At 48.8% G+C, this 19,894-nt stretch overlaps 2 protein-coding genes across 6 annotated transcripts; both read left to right on the top strand.

Moving 5' to 3' along the window:
• Positions 1-7,680: 7,680 nt before the first annotated feature.
• On the top strand, positions 7,681-9,754 carry LOC114770438 (C-type lectin domain family 6 member A-like). Its single transcript, XM_028964372.1, has 7 exons — positions 7,681-7,883; positions 7,990-8,052; positions 8,189-8,320; positions 8,405-8,491; positions 8,813-8,958; positions 9,167-9,279; positions 9,359-9,754. The coding sequence occupies exons 1-7, from the start codon at positions 7,814-7,816 to the stop codon at positions 9,540-9,542; spliced, it is 795 nt and encodes a 264-aa protein (XP_028820205.1). The 5' UTR covers positions 7,681-7,813; the 3' UTR covers positions 9,543-9,754.
• A 170-nt stretch (positions 9,755-9,924) lies between these two features.
• LOC114770672 (cyclin-dependent kinase 5 activator 1) lies at positions 9,925-14,099 on the top strand. 5 transcript variants are annotated; one of them, XM_028964768.1, is made up of 3 exons: positions 9,925-9,947; positions 10,190-10,436; positions 12,086-14,099. In XM_028964768.1, the coding sequence occupies exon 3, from the start codon at positions 12,147-12,149 to the stop codon at positions 13,089-13,091; it is 945 nt and encodes a 314-aa protein (XP_028820601.1). In that variant the 5' UTR covers positions 9,925-9,947; positions 10,190-10,436; positions 12,086-12,146; the 3' UTR covers positions 13,092-14,099. The 5 variants fall into 5 exon arrangements, with proteins under 5 accessions (XP_028820601.1, XP_028820602.1, XP_028820599.1 ...); XM_028964769.1 differs by lacking the exon at positions 9,925-9,947 and adding an exon at positions 10,005-10,019 and having other exon boundaries at positions 10,194-10,436; XM_028964766.1 differs by lacking the exons at positions 9,925-9,947; positions 10,190-10,436 and adding an exon at positions 10,457-10,879.
• The last annotated feature ends 5,795 nt before the right edge of the window (positions 14,100-19,894 follow it).

Below are 19,894 nucleotides of genomic sequence, written 5' to 3'. Positions count from 1 at the left end.
TTTGTGTGCCCGGCATCCAGGAAGTTTTGACACGACGCCAGAGATAAGGTTGACACCGATGAGGATGTGAGATTGGGACAATGCGACACATGCCAGATTCCTTCACAAGTCGTTGCTCGCACATGAACTGTGTCCTGGTACTATTTTATAATGGCCGTGTTCGGGAACAAACATGTTTACTGCTCCTATCCAGGGGTCTTCCCCCATATAAGGTAAATCCTGAATTTTCCCCAGAACGTGTCCATTGAAAGTGTTCAATTTCCTTGTATATTTTGAGATTATCTACTACTACATCTGCTCCATTTTTACTTATATAATAGCAAATCAATTAAAAAATGATCAATTTGAAGCTAAATAAATAAACCACAGTAGTGCTTAGCAAAATGGTCTCATACTTCCATGAGTTCGAATCCTGGCTTGGACCTTGTGAATGTGGAGGTTGCATATTCTCACGGGTTTCCTCCGGGTTCTCTGGTTTCCTCTACCTGACCAAAGGCTTGTATGCTAGGTGGATTGGAAAGTCTAAACTGACCATAGGTATAACACTGGGCGCAGATTGGGGTCTCAACCAGGGTAGGCACACAGCACACAAAACACACCATTTAGTCACACCTACGGACAGTTCAGAGTTGCCAAAGAAAATTTTAAGGTTAGAATGGTTTGCGGATATTGCATATACAGTACAGGCCAAAAGTTTGGACGCACCTTCTCATTCAACGTGTTTTCTTTATTTTCATGACCATTTACGTTGGTAGATTCTCACTGAAGTCATCAAAACTATGAATGAACACATGTGGAGTTACGTACTTAACAAAAAAAGGTGAAATAACTGAAAACATGTTTTATATTCTAGTTTCTTTTCTCTGATTACTGCTTTGCACACTCACACTCATTCTCTCGATGAGCTTCAAGAGGTCGTCACCTGAAATGGTTCTCCAACAGTCTTGAAGGAGTTCCCAGAGGTGTTTAGCACTCGTTGGTCCAGCTCACCCCACACCATCTAGATTGGGTTCAGGTCCGGTGACTGTGGAGGTCAGGACTCCACTTTTTGTTAAGTACATAACTCCACATGTGTTCATTCATAGTTTTGATGCATTCAGTGAGAATCTACCAATGTAAATTGTCATGAAAATAACACATTGAATGAGAAGGTGTGTCCAAACTTTTGGCCTGTACTGTATAAGAAATGAGCCTAAATGTAAAGCATAAATAAAATCCCCAACTGTTACTGTTCCAACTGGGAAGACATGTGCAGGCAATGCTGACTGTAAAAACAGGGAAGGCATGTCGATCACATGGTTTGCAAATGGATGCAAAGAGCCAAACAGATACGAACATCTGTGTCACTCGGGACAACAGATCCATTTTGCAGGTTTGAACAAATATGACGACATTAGGATATTAAAACAAAAACAGGTGTGGTAGTGATACCCTCATATGACAAAACCCTGAAAACACGCTGGATTTATTTCAAGTGGAGAAAAGCACGATTATGGCACCCAGTTCGAGTATAAATATTTTCAGCACCCATGACTGGTTGTCTAGGGGCCTTGGGAGACTTACGACTCGATCACACATCGCCGCAGTGTATGTGGTCACACGCCACTGAGAGGAAAGGGGACGCATCCGGTGCGGCACACGATACCGTTAGCACACATGGCGTGGAGAGCTGTTGGCGTGACACCATACGGGAAGGGGAGGGGGTTTTAAAGTTTAGTCACGAACACCCTCATTAGATCAGGATGCCACCGATGTCCGTCATTTTTAGTTTTTTTTTTTTTATAAAATCCAAGGGAACAGATGGAAACATGCATGCAGACATGCAGAAACTGCATCTACAAAACATGACCTAATTGGAACTAGAATCAAATCGAGCCAAAAGAGCTGGAATCAACTGGAATCGGTTTCAAAAACTTTGGAGATAAAAATAATGCAACGATGCAAGCTGCCATGCACATCATATTATCTGAAAATGCTGATGATCGCTATCTTGCAAACCTGGGGTAAATTTTTTTTATCAAATATGCAGCAAAAATACGGAATGACAATGCAAATTTGCCTCCTTAGAACCATCCATGAGCACCCCAACTCTAACCCTGATTATACTTGTGCATCTCAGATTTATTTTTAAGATCTTAATTAATTGAATATAACCTACTATTGATCAAAAAAATGAATACAGTCAATAAGGTTAAAAAAAGTTTTAAAATTAAGTGCAAAAAGTAAAAATTTTTGTCCGATGCAAAAGTATCTGGAATAATTGGGACTGCACTGAAAAAGAAAACAGTACAAGCAATATAAAAAAAAATGACATGTTAAAAAAATGTAGGTTGTATAAAGAACAGAAGCAACATGACCCATGTTTCAAGAAGCTAAACAGAAGTGTGAAGACAAAGCAAAGGTGAAGGCGACGTGAAGATGAACCGAAAGTTTGTTCAGCAGTCGGACCGGATAATCATTGCAAAACCAGAGGGAATCATTAAACAAACACGGAGGTTTCGGCATTCCAGGGATAATGCGGCAGCCTCCATGTTTACTGATGGGAGGCCAAGGCAGAACCTCCACGCCGCCGACGCCCATGCGGGACGAACTTCAGCTGAGCTATTTTTCTCCACCTGATGCCCGTCATTTCACCCAGGTCAGGGGTGGATGGCGGCGTTACTTTGCCCCATTCCTTTCACCCCCCCGGATCCGTGCACGCGTGAAACATTTCACATCCGTTTACAAAGCCGCGTCTTTAAACTCTCAGTGCAATTAGGGCTGAACGCTGAATAAAGTGAAGAACAGCTGTCAATCGTGCTTCGGCACGCCGACGGACGGCCGCACGTCCCATTCATTGAGTCGGGTCCCAGCTGGTTTCTATTTTTCCTCCTCGACTCTCGGGGACGACATCGCAGGAAGCTGGACTGAGTGCTTTCCCCCCTGGGGACTGGCGACCGCCGGAATTCTGCAGACTAGGGAAAGGAGCTGACCAGCTGGCACCCTTCACCCGTCTGGCACCCTTCACCCGTCTCAGACAAAAAAAATAATAAAAAGGAAGAGTAAAGCGCATGGACCCATTCTGTCAAATTCCATTACATAAGACAAGAAGGGATAGCACTGTGTATCTTGGCAAGCCGCGTCTGCCACACAATCAGACGTCTGACACTCTTTTCCTGAGGGGGTCACTGGCAGAGAAAGTCACCAACTACCAACAACCAGACAGCTCGGTGTCTGAGCCGCGCCACGGGTTAAAAACAGGCTCCGTCCGTGGTGGGAATCCTTCTATTGATTGATCGATTCGTCTTTTTTTTTTTTTTTCCATTCGAAAATATCAGCTTTCCTGGTAAAGATCCAGAGAAAGATAGGCTTCCATCCCGGCCAGTGCCAAATACTTTTATTTGCCATGGAGCTGTCAGATTACTCGCTAACACAAGAAGAAGAAAACAAAATTAATAACGCACAATCCTCTTTCAAAACCCATAAAAATCCCATAAAAGGTAAGCCTTCTGCCTTTCAGAGATTCATGGGATTTATCAAGTCAGGTTCTTTTTTTGATCATCCGTAATGATTTTCATTTCATCAAACCAGTCAAAACGAACAAAATCTATGCATATATGCTATATACGAGGCTTAATCATTCTTTATCCTTCCTAATATATGAATATATTTGTAACAAACACATTTAACACGAAGGCGTTAGATGAACATACAATTATACATTTACATTTACGGCATTACGGCATTTGGCAGACGCCCTTATGCGGATACATTTAGGCAAGTTAAATTGATATTAATACTAGTTCATGCATTACCAGGATTTTGTGTAAAGTAAACGTGCCTCGTGGCGTGATCTGACCCGCGACGCCCAGCAAGCCTCGCGTGCAACCATCGCTTATTGTGCGTCAGATTCACACAAAGGTCACCGACCCGGCTCGGGGCCCACAAAGTTCGGCCGTGTCACACACTCTGTGTACGTTCAGCGATGCGGCCGAGGCGAGGCGACAAGGTGATGTTCCGACTGTAACTGGGCCGCCATCGGGGGGGGGGCTGGTGTTTTGCGGTGGCCATGGCAACGGGGCAAGACCGACGTTGCGCTCGGCGCGCAGGAAGTGCTGCGAGGACAACAGGATGTGCCCTGGCTCCGCCGCCGCGGCCCTAAGAATTCAAGGAAGTTATTGTACTCTGTGGAATGGCCCGAGGAATGCAGCATGTCTGCCTGCCTCCGCGCTCGCGGGCCAGAAGGCGACGGCCTTTGAAGATAACGCGCCGCCGCGCGACGGCAGGGGTGGCACTGCGCTGGCACGGGGAGTGCCACCCTGAGCTGCACGCCTTTAAATAACAGCTGGCCTGTGTGAAAAAAAACGGCGGGCCCAGCCGTCACGAGACGCTTCGTGTGCAGAGCGCAGTGTTTACATTTTACGGCATTTACCAGACGCCCCTTATCCAGAGCGACTTACAACCAGTAGTTACAGGGACAGTCCCCTCCTGGGGACACTCAGGGTTAAGTGTCTTGCTCAGGGACACACTGGTAGTAAGTGGGGTTTGAACCTGGTCTTCTGGTTCATAGGCGAGTGTGTTACTCGCTAGGCTACTACCACCCTACATGACGGCCTGTGAGTGTGTAAGTTGGTGAAGTGCCACCGAGGCGTGTGATCGTCGCTGTCCTCATAGGCAGTAGAGAGGCAGCGCTCTCGCTCAGAGGGCCTTTTTTTCTTGGGCGGTGGCGGTGGGGAAGGAGGGGGTCAATGTCTAATCCGCACCCGGCTCTTTAGCCGAAACGCTACCCCTGACGCCTTCTCCCCTGCACGGATCGGGTTTCCGCTGTTTCGCATTCTTCCGTCTCCCGCCGCGTTTGATCCCCCCGGAGCGACACCTGCCTAATTGGCCCTGGCCTGCTTTGCCCCATTACGGGAGCCGGCTGCCGGGTCGTTCCCAACGCGTGGACCGGGGACCGAAGGGGCGGGGAGGTCAGGGGTCTCTGCCCCTCGCAGGCCGCACTCCGGCAGCAAACAAATTGTCCCGACATCGGCGCGATCCGTAAAAAGGCCCTACGCACCCAGAACGAGCGCAAGCTCGTACAGAATCGCACGGCCGCTTTCGGTTAATACGTCGCGCGGAAGCCGCGACCTGCAGAGTGCGGAAAATTAAAAAAAAAAAAACGGCCAAAAGTGAGTCACAGGATCTGAGTGTTGGGCCGCCACTGACAGACGTGCTATGCCTGTCGGGCGTGGTGTCTGTTTGTGTGCCTTTGGTGTAGCAAATTGCACGTTGGCTCACGCTGATGATGTGTTTTTCAATGGGGGGGGGGTTAACAGCTTTGACCTTTGCTGCTCGGTTGCCGCCGTGACAGGAACGGACCGAGGCGGAAACGTGCCGAGAAGAAGACGGAGTGGAGCTAATTCTGAAAGTCTTTCCTCAGAACATTCAGAGTGTTTTTTTTTTTTTTTTTTTACAGTTAAGAGGACATTTGGCTCCGTTTTGCGAACACAAATGTCGAAGCTGAAGCTAAACAAAGCAAATGGTCACTTATCCAGAAGATAAGCAACCATTTCATATAAGTCATTTTTTTGTTTTGTTTTTCACCTTTAAATAGACCTCCGTTTATGATGAGCACTACTATATTTAGACAGTTGCCTTAAATCGACTGCAGATACCCCAGAAATGGAAGAATGCTGGTAGAACGGCACGATAAAGATCACTTTCCCTGATAACCAAAACATGAAAAGCAAACCCAGAAGCCTTCATGTTCCCAGGACTTGTTTCACCTTTTTCATTGGCATTGTGGCCGACAGTAGGTCAAGGCTTCGTGAAAATGTCTGGTCACACGAACCCCGAACGGGGGACATGATGGGTTTGGGACTGTGTAAAAGTGAGATCTGTTACACTCAGTTAAGAGCTGTCACCCGTCACAACGATGCCTCTCTAACACGGCCCGGGCACATCGGGCCGGCTTTTTCTGCCCCATCTACCAGCCACTGCGTCGTCTTTACAACGTCTGGTGGAATCAGGTGAAAGGTGCTCCTCCACCCATGTTGTGATTACTTGGCGAAGCCAATTCCACTCGGCATTCTTGTGGAGTTCTTGTGGAGGAGGGAAAAAAAAATCACCCAAAAGCGAAGGCATGGGTAACACAATATCAGACAGCACATCACTCTTCTCATTCCGCTCACATTTCTCACTCACTCAATGAGGAGGTAATAAGAATGAGCTGCGCCCTTTTGACAACGTTGACAGCGTGGGCGGTTGTTCTGAACACACGCCAAGCGCTGACATGCACATTAAAACCAGACGAATGGCTCCATCTGGTGTGAAGAACAATGCACGGCACATTTAACTCTGGAAATCAATATAATTCCCCGGCTCGCGAACACTTCCAGAGTTGTTGTTAGGTTGCAATGAACATTTCATTCAATCATGCAAATATGACAGGAAGTTGAATACAACTGCTTTATTTCGATGTCTTCATGATAGTTTCTAAAGGCTATAATAAGTATTAAGTTTGTCCTCCGTTTTCCACTGCACCCATGCTTGTTATAACTGATAATAAATTGATTTTACACATTTACTTCATTTAACATAACCAAGTACTTACCACACCGTATTCGGGTCCCTCACATTTCCTCTCACCAAAGGCATGGTATAAAATTACAAATTATTCTCAATCACAAGCCCAAAAATGAATTCAACTAACACATCAGACTGTTCTACTGCTAATTCGCGGGATTGCTTAATCTGTGCTGCAAATTACCACAATTACGACAATATTACTCATATTTTATCTTAATTTAGATATGACTTTGGAAAAAAATACATAGATAAATCATTTTTAAAAAAATCTTTGAATTCATTATAATTCACTAAAATAAATGAACAGCGTTAAAGCTTCAGCAGTTGGTTTCCTGTACTCTTGTGGCCTACTGGGCAACACTCGCCTATAAAGACCCGGGTTAAAACCCCACTTACTACCATTGTGTCCCTGAGCAAGACACTGAACCCTGAGTGTCTCCAGGGGGGGACTGTCCCTTAAGTGGCTCTGGATAAGGGCGACTGACAATTGCCGTAAATGTAAATGAAATCTAAACGTAGCATTAATTTGTTGACTGGTGCTATTTTGCTTAAAATATGCTGGTAATTAGTTGAACATTTTTAATCCATTGACAAACGTAATATTAATATATTAGTACAACTATTGACTGAACTTTTGCACCACGACCTAGCACAGCTATCAAGCCATAGCTAGCTAGCCTACTCAAGGCTGTAAAATTAGCATGGACACGTTGCCACCAATATCCAGCGATTCTTGAATTGTCCCCACATTTTTTTTAGGTGAGACGACTGCAACTGGCTGTACAACAGGCGCGAAGGCTAATAGAAGGCATCTATGCACACTCACGTCAAAAGGAGGTCCAACAGACCCAAAAAAGAAACAAATTTTCCCTTTTCGTTTTATAAATGACCTTCGTCTGTCTAGGCTTGCAAACAAAGAACATGTGAGTCAGCACTGGGAAGGAGGGGACATCATACCAATGTTAGTACAACCATGCTGACATATACTGGCAGATTTTGGGAGGAACACTGTGAGCAGTTTATTACAATTACGACCTTGGTGTAAAATGATCTGTCCAGTAAGTGTGCAGTAGGAAATAGCATATGACCAACACGCTTATCTTGTCTTGACACGCCAGCCCATGGGTAGACAATACCGAAGACAGTCATTCATACAAGACAGAGGGTGAGGTGGCAGAATGACTTTAATTATGGACAAAAAATACCCATCTAATGGATTGTATTGGCATTTGTGATTAGTCAGACTGTCGGATTATCTCAGGCCATGATGGAAAGCATCTATAGTAATGATAATTTAGAATTCTCCATGAGCAAAGAACACCGGTTGTCTATGGGTAAGCTTACTTGATTCATTACTTTCAGAACATGTGCACATTTTTTGTTTTCCATAATCTAGGTTATGCAAAAATCTCTTGGTGTCTCCTTCTTCTCATAACGTAGATGAGGACATCTATTTGAGTCCAGATCAATTGGAGTTCAGTAGCTCTTCAAAGGATGCAACAGGTTGGTCCTGATGCTTTGTCCAGATTACATTTCACCATTTCTTTTAATTCATGCACACCTTTAGTGAATCTGTGAGTGCACATTATAACATTTACAACATTTAATCCTTAAATAAAAAAATACATTTTTGTTGCAGAATCCCCTGCGGTTGCAGTCACGCCTCACCTCTCGACAGAGGGATCAAGGCCCATGACCAGATGGGTTCTGTGTCTTCTTTTGTTTTTTTGTCTCAGTCTGCTGTCAGGCTTTGCAACGCTTGCCTTTGTTTGTGAGCATTTCCTGTTCTAGCATTCCAGTTTTCTGAGGCTGATCTTTCGCTGTACGTTCTTTAATTTCTTTCTTTGTTTTCCAGACTCTGGCAAGCAAATGCAAATGGAAGTGCTGGAGACCCAAATCAAAAACACCTCTATTCAGCTGTCGGTGCTGCGAAACGGAACGGGTACGTCCATGGCGGCGGGGCTTTTACAGAGAAGTGCCAAGTCACTGAGTTATGGCACCTCTTCCTCATAACAGCCTCCTGTTGGAATGCATTGTCCTTATCGAACCTCCTCTTCTCCGCAAACTGGCATATCACTGCAAGCCAGGCGGCGTTTAAGTTCCTGTGTCACTGCCGTTTCAGCACAGGAGCCTGAGAGCACGAGATATCTATATTGTGCGACATTTAAATGTCACATAAACTCAGCTTGCTGCGTGGCGTAGTACGTTTAAATCGAACAAGTTGCGCTAGCTGTTTAAGCATCACCCTTGCATCCTGCCGCAGGTTGTGACGCATGTGCAGGAGGGTGGAAGTCCCACGGAGGAAAATGTTACTACTTCAGCTCACGCAAGCTGAACTGGACCCAGAGCAGGGACACGTGTGTCACACTAGGAGGTCACCTGCTGATCATAAATGATGAGCAGGAACAGGTAAGTGAAGCAAAATGAGCATAACCGTATGACCTTAAAAAAAAAAGTTTTAAAACAATCAATTTTTTTTTTGTATTTTCAGTATTGCAAAATATGCATAACAGCCACTAGAATTACTTGGATGAAACATTTCGTCCAAAAACAATTCCAAGACATTTTTGCTATTTTACAATTCATTTGATTTTATTGCATATTGCATTGCATTCAGATTTTTGTGTCTTCACACACTTCTGAGTCCCACTGGATTGGACTGAATGACCTTGAGGCCGAGGGGACGTGGGTCTGGATGGACAACCGACCGCTCCAAGAGCATGGAGTACAGTAAGATACACGCGTTCAGATGCATTTTCTCACTTTAATTCGATGACTATTTTACTGCTTCACCGCGGTTCCTTTACAGATTCTGGTTTGAACGGCAATATGGTGAAAACGAGCCGGACAACAGTGTTGAGGAGAGTTTATTTGGAGAGGACTGTGTCTGTCTCGGAGAAGACAACATTCCAACAAATGTCTGGTTTGATGTTTACTGCTACAAAAAGAAAAGATTTGTGTGTGAGACTCTTGCTGCTTTTTTGGACATATAGTTTTCTTAATTTTTTTTTTAGTTGTCAGTTATGTGATTTTGTTATTTAACATTGATCGTTTTATATTGAACAATTATCAATACTCAAATGAATATGACATGCTCTTTCATTCACACAGACCTTGATCTTGTTATTTTGTTATGCAGAACAGGCCAAAAGTTTGGACTCACCTTCTCATTCAATGTGTTTTCTTTATCTTCATGACCATTTACGTTGGTAGATTCTCACTGAATGCATCAAAACTATGAATGAACACATGTGGAGATATGTACTTAACAAAAAGTGGAGACCTGGCCTCCACAGTCACCGGACCTGAACCCAATCCAGATGGTTTGGGGTGAGCTGGACCAACAAGTGCTAAACACCTCTCGGAACTCCTTCAAGACTGTTGGAGAACCATTTCAGGTGACGACCACTTGAAGCTCATTGAGAGAATGCCAAGAGTGTGCAAAGCAGTAATCAGAGCAAATAAACCACGTATGTTTTCAGTTATTTCACCTTTTTTGTTAAGTACATAACTCCACATGTGTTCATTCATAGTTTTGATGCCTTCAGTGAGAATCCACCAACGTAAATGGTCATTAAAATAAAGAAAACACATTGAATGAGAAATATTTTATGCAGTGTTTCACGTCCATATCTGACAGCAAGTCGCCGTGTTCCAATTACGCCGCCAGGGGGCGACAGAGGACAGCGGCAGGTCGGCAGACCGCGCGCCCCCGACTGGCCGTTACGCGTCTCCGCGTTACGCAGGTCGCCCTGTGTTGAGTTGATGAAGTAACGGCCCAGCAAACCCCGTCTGCGTGCGTGCGTGCGTGCGTGCGTGCGTCACACCTCCTCGGCATTACACGTGGGATCTGCTGCGTCTGTGAACACAGAAATCTTACTGGACTGGTGAGTGTGCGCATGGCGAGACTCGTGTGGAGGTTCTCAAGAAAGCCAGGGCAAAGGGGTTAAAGTTCGTGACCCTGTGCAGCCGCAGCCGCTTGGCCTTCATTAGCAGCCTAATTTTCAAAATCCCTGACTAGGAATCTATGGCAGAGGAGAGAGTTTAAACCAAAAAAAAAAAGAAAGAAAATTACGAAACTTGCCCACACATCAAAAGAGGAAGCCAAACTAACGCAACCTCTGTCTCTATCTATTACACACACACACACACACACACACACACAGACACTTAAACCGCCACGCTGGGTTCTGGGGGAACCGCGCACCTGCCGACTTCCATCTCCATCCTCCCCCGTCCCTCCATCACACCAAGAACCAGGCTGGCGCCCAGATGAATAAACGCCCGAACTCTTGTCGCCGGGTCCTGACTTCACATTTTCATGTCTTCGGTGCGTAATTTAAAATATTTTACATTTTTTTTTTGTCAGTGAAGAAGACGATCGACGCGTAAAACTGTTGCGTACAGCTATTATATGGCCGTAACGAACACCGCGTCGCCACGAAAGCGCGCGTTCCGTGTCGTGTGACGTACCGGGGAACGTCGCGAACACGTCCCGGCGGGAACCGAGGTTGCGGGACGAGAGCGCACCGGCGCGCACCGGCCGAGCCGAAAACCGGGCCAAAGGATCGCGCCGAGCTGTCGGTGAGCCGACGGGGTGGGGTGGGGTGGGGTGGGGGGTGCTAAGAAAAAAAAAGGAGGAGAGAAAGAGAGAAAAAAAAAAAAAAAAAATAACGTGTCAGCGCGCCGCGGCGAGGAGGAGTCTTCATGAGGAAGAGTTCGGATGGAGCGCAGCGCGCAGAACGCAGGAGGAGCCGCGGAGCTCCTGAGCGCGTCCGGCTGCTGATGTCCGAGGACGAGATGAATTCATATTAATAGACATATATCAATATATATATATTACAACATATTGATATAACAAACAACAAGAAGACCTCTTGATTCCTATCGAGGGCGGACATTTTCGCAGGATTGTCACTTTCCGATATGCGACGCCCGGCACCCGAGACTTCGTGATCATTTTATTTTCATTTTTTTGCTCCCGCGTTGGGTCGCGACACCTTTGACGCGATGCGCCGCTTCCTGCGCGGAGTAAGAAGCACCTCGGCCCGCCGGTGACGACCAACTCCGCGGTAAGCGCCATAAACCGCGGTGAACGCGTCCAGGTTTACGAACGCGTGGAAACGGAATTGTTGCTGGTCGCCGAGAACTTGCAACTTTGCGGACGCGCGTTCGATTCTTATCTGACGCGCAGGTCTCCGTTGTTGTTTTGTGACGTCATTGCAGTGTTGAACGTGCTTTAACGAACATTTATGGCATTTTGTCATATATGGCGTGGTTGTAGCCTAGTGGGTAACACGTTCGCCTATTAACCAAAAGACCACAGAGTCACAGGTTCATATCCCACTTACTACCATTGTGTCCCTGAGCAAGACTCTTAATCCTAAATTGCTCCAGGGGGGGACTGTCCCTGTAACTACTGATTGTAAGTCGCTCTGGATAAGGGCGTCTGGTAAATGCCATAAACGTTTGGTACATTTCTCTCGCCTGGCACCATCCACGCCCCTCACCAGTCCATTTTGCACCTCGATTTCAGGAGTCCAGCCGGGAAGGCGGAGAGCTTGAACTCGGTTCTCTTTTCGTCCAACTCCATCGCCATGGGCACGGTGCTCTCCCTCTCGCCCGGCTCCCGCAGACCCGGCTACTATGACGACCGGCCGGGCTCCCTCAGCCGCTACCCGAGCCTGAGCAGCCGCTCGCTGAACTCGCAGAAGGAGCGCGGCCTGAAGCGCGGCCACTCCATCTTCCTGCCCGCCCTCACCTGGAAGCGGCTGGTCGCGTCGACCAAGAAGCGGGGGGCCGCCAAAAAAGGCCTCCCGGGGGGCCCGGGGCCGGTGGCGCCGCCCCCGAACAACAACAACAACGTCTACCAGAAGGACCCGGTGCTGCACCTCAACCGCGAGAACGTGAAGAAGTCGCTCTCCTGCGCCAACCTCTCCAGCTACGAGGGCCCGGCGGGACCGGGCTACGGCAGGCAGCAGCAGCAGCTCTCGTCGGTGAAGAAGGTCCCGCCGGGGACGGGGGCCGCCTCCCCGAAGCGCGTGATCGTCCAGGCGTCCACCAGCGAGCTGCTGCGCTGCCTGGGCGAGTTCCTCTGCGGCCGCTGCTACCGGCTGAAGCGCCTGTCCCCCGCCGACCCCGTCCTCTGGCTCCGCGCCGTGGACCGCGCGCTGCTGCTGCAGGGCTGGCAGGACCAGGCCTTCGTCACGCCGGCCAACGTGGTCTTCGTGTACATGCTGTGCCGCGACGTGGTGGACGGGGACCTGGTGGCGTCGGAGCACGAGCTTCAGGCCATCCTGCTGACCTGCCTCTACCTGTCGTACTCCTACATGGGCAACGAGATCTCGTACCCGCTCAAGCCGTTCCTGGTGGAGGCCGGCAAGGAGGCGTTCTGGGACCGGTGCCTGGCCATCATCGACGCCACCAGCGGCAAGATGCTGCGCATCAACGCCGACCCGCACTTCTTCACGCAGGTGTTCGCCGAGCTCAAGAGCGAAGGGGGTTGCGGCCCGCAGGAGTATACCCGCATGCTGGACCGGTGAGGGGAGGCGTCCTCGCCGTCCTCGTCCTCGTCGTCCTCCTCTCTCCATGTCACGTCCGTCCATCTGGGTAATGGATGATGATCCTTGGACACCTGACATATTCCACTGCATCCTGGGCCTTCATAATTTGTCCTTTCGTAGGGGCCACAGCACTAAGCCACGTGGGGAATGAGCCGATATGATGTAGGGTGGTAGTAGCCTAGCGGGTAACACGCTCGCCTATGAACCAGAAGACCCAGGTTTAAACCCCACTTACTACCATTGTGTCCCTGAGCAAGACACTTAGCCCTGAGTGTCTCCAGGGGGGGACTGTCCCTGTAACTACTGACTGTAAATGCCGTAAATGTAAATGTAAACCAGCCATGTGACTCAGGAATTCCAAATGAGGGTTGTTGGAACTGGAATTGGTCAAGTGTGCAAAGGCCTTCCAGGCCCACCAGGGCTCATCAGCATCAGTCCGCTGGTCCAGAGGCCTGGACGATTTTAAACCCGTCGATTACAACAGTCTCTGCCTCCCCGATTCCGTCCCACTCAGATTTGCTGCCGATCCTTTGATAGTTGTTGCATTTTGGTGTCTGGTGTGGACCCCGGTCCACCCTCGCTTAGACTGGCCCTCGCGCCCGTGTGTGCATGTGGGTGCCGGCGTGGGCGAAGGTCGTCGGCTGTTTACTGCACCCTTGCACTTCTTTTGTTTCACGCGGCTGTCGTTCGGGCACCGGCTGCAGCGGCATTAACGAGATTAACAGATTAGCGCCGTTCTCACACACACACACACACATACACACACACACATAGCCACAATCGTGAGCCACCCATGCCTGTGGACTAACTCCCTTCATCTTGCGGGGACAAATCCAGTTGGCCTGTCATGGTATTCAAAACCATTAAGTGAAGTGACTGTGCACAGCACACAGTGCACACAGTGAAATTTGTCCTCTGCATTTAACCATCACCCTGAGTGAGCAGTGGGCAGCAATGACAGGCACCCGGGGAGCAGTGTGTGGGGACGGTGCTTTGCTCAGTGGCACCTCAGTGGCACCTTGGCGGATCGGGATTCGAACCGGCAACCTTCTGATTACGGGGCCGCTTCCTTAACCGCTAGGCTACCACTGCCCCTCGCATTAGCATCTCGGGTTGGGGTCAGTCTGCAATAAACCTGCCCCTCCCTGCTCTCGACCTGAGGGTTTTAGGAAGCACTTGAGACACCTCCGAGTGCATCAGAGATAATGAGTAGATGACATGGAGGTGTCACTGTCACGGCCCTTTGTCAGGGGTCGACAAGGCCTTGACGATGAGTCTATGATGTCGCTCAGCCAGGAAAGGCGGGGCTTAATCTCCTGTTTGCAGCCACAGGGCATCCGGCTCCCCCCCCCCCCCCCCCCCCCCCACAACCCTCACGAACAATTATGTTATGTCATTAGGTAATGTCTAGACACACTCACAGGTGACAATGACACGCCGTCCCCCTTCGCTCGCACATGCACGCGCGGTGCCACGCGCCCCGCCGCACCGCGCGGTAATCCGTGCCTAATCCTGCTCAAAACCGAACAGGCCGGAGCGGAGTTCCCCAAAAAAAACAACAACGAACAGAAGCCCTCCGGGCCAAAGGCCGCGGCGCAGCCACGCCTGCCCGTCCCGTCCCTTCTCTTTCCTTTAGCCAGCGGCTAAGGCTGCAGCCTGACCCCTCGCCGTACGTCCAGCCCAACGCGCAGTACAGAGCGCCGACCTTTCGGTGTCTGGCGGCCCACGCCTCGCCAACAGAACCAGCGGACACTTATTATTATTATTCTTTGTCCATTTTTTGCGTCCTTAGCGTAGCCGCGGCCGAGGCCCCACAAGGCCACTAGTTTGTTTAGCGCAAACACGTTCCATTCCCCCACCCTTTTTTTTACTCCCGCGTCTCACAAACGTGTCCCTGTTCGCGCCGGCTCAGTATTCCATCCCACGTCCCATTGTGCCGCAGGCACGGTGGACAGAAGCGGCGTTGTCCACCGGCCCTGTGTCCAGTTGTGACGGGGATGGGGACATAGGCCGCAGTGTTCGGCGTGCGGCGGGGAGAGCAGGCTCTTTTGTTCGGCGCCTGGTCTGCGTCTCCGGGCGAACGTGTTTACGCGTTTTACTGTACGTTTTACGGCGTGTTTAAAACGCGCTTTATAAACATGCACACATGACCGTCCGCGTTGAAAAGTGTCACATTCCAGCCCTTGTCGTTCGCTATTCCGGCCGATAATCTCTCGCTCTGCATGTCAATCAGATGCGTGGCAGCCAGTCGGCTACTTGAAGGTTCCGTACCAGCTAATCGACCGTCCACCAATCATGTCCAGAAAGACTCGCACAGCACTGAGGGACCTGCTGTAATCAGTCCGTTACTTTACTTTTTATTTCACGTATTTTTACGTCGAAGGCCATGAAGGTAGATGGACCACGTGGACGACTCCGGCCGGGTTATGTACAGTTATCTTCCTCTTTTAAGTCACCGTTGCTCTGTGAGCTGTGGTCACTTAATCTGTTCGTTGTCCTTTGCTGCTGTGTAAGTACAGCATACAGAGTAAAAAAGTTAGCAATTTTGGTGTAGATATGTCACTGAAAATATCAATTCTGTGTTGTTCCTGCGGTAATGTGCATGCTGGTCTGATTTTCTAATTTTTTTTTTTTTTGGTTTGTAGTTTTTGTTATTTTCTTTCATTTGTAAAAACAGTTGATATGAAAATAGTTCTGTTGCTTTTGGTAACTTATCAGCGGGGCATCATCTTCCGACATGAGAAGTGTTGGTGTATGAATTACTCATTTCACCATGACAGCTCAGTCAGAAGCTTCCTCTTACTGCCGTGACTGTTGATGGGGGCATCTTGACTGAAGCCACGGTGTTATCCTCTACCTATGAAACCCTGGATTATGTGAACAAAGCCTACGACTGAGCTCTCATAAGACATGGACAAAGTGTTTTTATGTTTTTTTTATGTAAATGCTGTGTTATGTTCAAATGGACACTTTCCTTCTCGGTTCGTCTACAGCAACTATAAAAAAAAATGCATCCTAGATAATATTCAGACCCCCAAGGACATGTCTTTTTGTCCCCAAGGCCGCACTTTGGTTAACATGTGTAGCACCACTTTGTGGGAACAATTGTCCCCACAGACTTCATTTGTGAGGATGGCTGTGTCATCGTAGGCTCGTCACTGGACTTCTTAACCCTGTCATCGTTCTTATTATGTAGCCTGCTGTTGCCGGAGAACCTAAGTGCGTCTCTTAGGAAAAGGACGTCTCCCGCGAGCTGGCGTCATCCTCCGGTCAACCCGCCGCTTCCATGGCACCACCTTACCCTACCACTGGGTTACAGCTGGTTCCCACGGTTACGCTCTCGGCACTGTGCCTTTGTGAGTCAGCCAGTGCAACCTCACATGACTTCGGCAAGGCCACCAGATGAAGTAGCGACCTACGTCTAATGCTGTTACCAGTGAACAAAATAAAAAAAAAATCAGAGTACAAACTACTTGAACAGCAGAACTATTTCAACAAATAAATTAAAAAGTGAACGTCTGTTGTATGTTACAATGCAATTTTTCATTACCGTGATGGTGATAATATTGATTATTTAATAAAGTATTGAGATGACAGAATGACTTGTTTCGTTCCATTGGCCCTTCGAAAACACATAAAAAAAAAATTTATCTTAGGCAGCATCTGGCATACCCTTACACGCACACTGCTCCATTATGGGCCGTTCTGGAGATAATAAATGCACCCATGCAACCACGCTGTAAATCAAGGGGAGGAGTCAGGGCACATAGCCACACCCTCCGCCCGAGCAGTGCAGATGGCCCTTTGGTTCTGCCGCTCTTAATCTGGGCACGTCCGCCAGCTTGGTCTGTTAGCGTTAGCCACGGTGAACCGTGGGTGTGTTTATATCCAGGGTGTGCATGTCCTCGAGCGTTTAGCGTCTGTGTGAACTCTGGTTAACTCTCTGGTCCCCGTCTGCGACAGAGAGACAAAGTGAAACGCGACCTGTCAGTTTGGTTTAAAGCACGACATCGTAAACGGCAGCAGGTGCTGCTTGGGGACAAAACCGGCAGTGTCTCTAGGGGTGCTTTTAAATCCGATTTATGCCTGGACGCGGCGTTTTTGCATAGAAATTGGTGAAAGGCAGCCATATGGTTTTTGGTCAGACAGAGACCAGGGTCATAAAACTGCAAAAAGAAAATGTTGGAGATGAGGGCCAGAGAGGCCGGGTTGAAAGACAGACGAAAGGTATAAGACAAACCCAGGGACGGAGACGGGGCCACTGTGCAGATGGCCGGACACAAATCACCCGAGGAGCTCAGCCCTGTCTGCAGCCTTGAGTGTCGCGGAGATGGGCTGCACCAGGCCTCGTCCCCGCACCGTCCCCCTATAAATCTCAAGTGAAGGAATCCGCTGGACACCTGCGGTAAAACACCAACAGCCGGCAGGTGGGACCCCCCCCCCCAACACACACACAAAAAAAACTTTCTTGAAGGAGCTGTTGACATTTTTTTCTGCGCTTTGTGAGCACTTGACACAAATAATGCATCAAAATTTTGGTACAATAAAAAAAAAAAAAAAAACACGTTGATGAAATTGCTGAAGTCCCTTTACAAGTTGTCCAGCAGAACCATATACCACTCTCCCTGGTGAACACAAACACAAAAAGCACACAAAAAAAGGTACCGTTTTAATTAGGCGTGTACTGAAGAAACGATCTATTAACATATTAAATGGCGTGTTTTTTAGTGCCATCTAAGACGTGGGGCATTCGCTGCATGTTTGTCCATTGCTCTGGTCCCAAGATGTTTTTAGCAGGACACATTGTTCACCCAGGTGGGGGTTTAAATAATCCAGGGCAGGCTGTGTCAGTCGTCCCTGAGGCCTAAACTTCTTCTGGGTTTCCGAAATAGTTACCCGAGATCCAGAAGAAGTTTCCCCGGCGAACTGCAACCTGGCTCGGGTGGCTGCTTTGAGCGGTTTGCGCGTCACTTAATCCGCGAATCCGGCCACGGAACTGGACCTCGGAGGACGGACCACGTGCTGCTCGCCTCCCGCTGGGAGAGCAGATGGCTCGAGCGGTGCCAAGCTTCGGGCACGAAACCCAGAGGGTCCGGTTGGGGTCGGGGCCCAAAGACAGAGCTTCCACGTTGCGCCGAGACGCCCAGGAAGCGCAGAGGCCTCGGCAGGAAGGGACTCGAGTCCGATGAACGTGATCGGTGGCGGAGGAGCCACACGCGCCCAACTGTGAAGGTCTTCTGCTTGCATGTTAGTTTGAGAGAGAACCAAAAATAAGAAAAACACATCAGATGACTAATTAATTAGCGACGTTCCCGCTTTACTTCAACACGCGCTGCGAGTGAGAACGAGCTGATCACGGCGCGGCGGGCCGATGCAAATCCCAGAGGGCAGAAATAGAGGACGCAGGGGGGCCATCAGAGGAGCCACGGAGACGCCGGTGATTTAACAAGGCGCTCCGTAACCGTTGGCGCATGATTGGGCGGTTTATGACTGGGGCGTGTTGTCAGGGAGCAGCTGTCAATCCCAGCAGGAAAGGCAGATTAACACGGGGACTCTCGGAGGGGCCCGTCTGACCCCGCAGGGACCCGGGACGCCAGCCAGCGGGCATGAGGGGCGGTTGCTGTTCGTCCAGGATGTGATGAAGTGATGAGACACCAACTTTATGCGACCAAATTTGACATGCTGATGATGCCGCTTGGCGGTTGTCTGTTGCCGTGGGGGCAAGTTATTAATAGGACGAGCTGCATCTCTACTTTTGTCTTCCATTTTCATGGCCACTTATTTTCACAGACTCGAATTTTGCATGTTAAATATTTTCATTATTAAAGTGAAGTGATTGTCACATGTGATACACAGCAGCACAGCACACAGTGAAATGTGTCCTCTGCATTTAACCCATCACCCTTGGAGAGCAGTGGGCAGCCATGACAGGCGCCCGGGGAGCAGTGTGTGGGGACGGTGCTTTGCTCAGTGGCACCTTGGCGGATCGGGATTCGAACCGGCAACCTTCTGATTACCGGGCCGCTTCCTTAACCGCTAGGCCACCACTGCCCATCATTTATTGAATGCTGTTTTAATGAAGTTGAAGCTACATTAACATATTATAAGATGTTGTTTTCCTTTTTACTTTCTGTACGCGACATCCTTCCCCATGCAAGAATGTGCTAAATTAAGGGGGGGGGCCTAATGTGTGGAGAAGGAGTTTTTGCACAAATTGCACAAGGTGAATGTTCAGGAAGGAAAACGTTTGAGGTATTTATTTCTAGCACCGTACTGGTCGTGAACAGGAGCCGCTGACCCACCACGTACGTTATTTCGGTAGTTATGGTTCTACAGTCAGTCTGTAGGTTTGCTCTGTGAGACACCACGCAGCAAATAAAGTTCTCAGCCCGCTGTTTTTTTTATTTGCATCGGCGAAAGAGGTCATCTCTGTTCCGCGTTTGGCTTGCTACGTGCCGAGACCCCCTCGAAACGGAGCCGCGTATTCAGGTGTGCTTGCAGTACGTTGAGGTCAGGCTGGGACACCCGTTCTTACTGGAAATGGAGGCCGCGGCGTCTTGGGGGGCCGCGTGTGACGGAGCAGAAGGAGAAGGAAGCGAAGTTAAGAGGAAGCTGCCGTCCAGCGAGACGAGAGCTGGAACCAGACGTCCTCGCTGCACTTTTTACGCGGGAACTCAGACAAACACGCTCAGACGTGCAGAGAAACCAGACGGGGGCTGCCACAAAACAACATTCAATATCTACATATAACAATATTGTATGAATGCGGAGCGCGGAAATGA

Source organism: Denticeps clupeoides, chromosome 20 (genome assembly GCF_900700375.1).
Source record: "Denticeps clupeoides chromosome 20, fDenClu1.1, whole genome shotgun sequence".
NCBI classification, from domain to species: Eukaryota; Metazoa; Chordata; class Actinopteri; order Clupeiformes; family Denticipitidae; genus Denticeps; species Denticeps clupeoides.
This window is presented reverse-complemented; position numbering and strand designations above follow the sequence as displayed.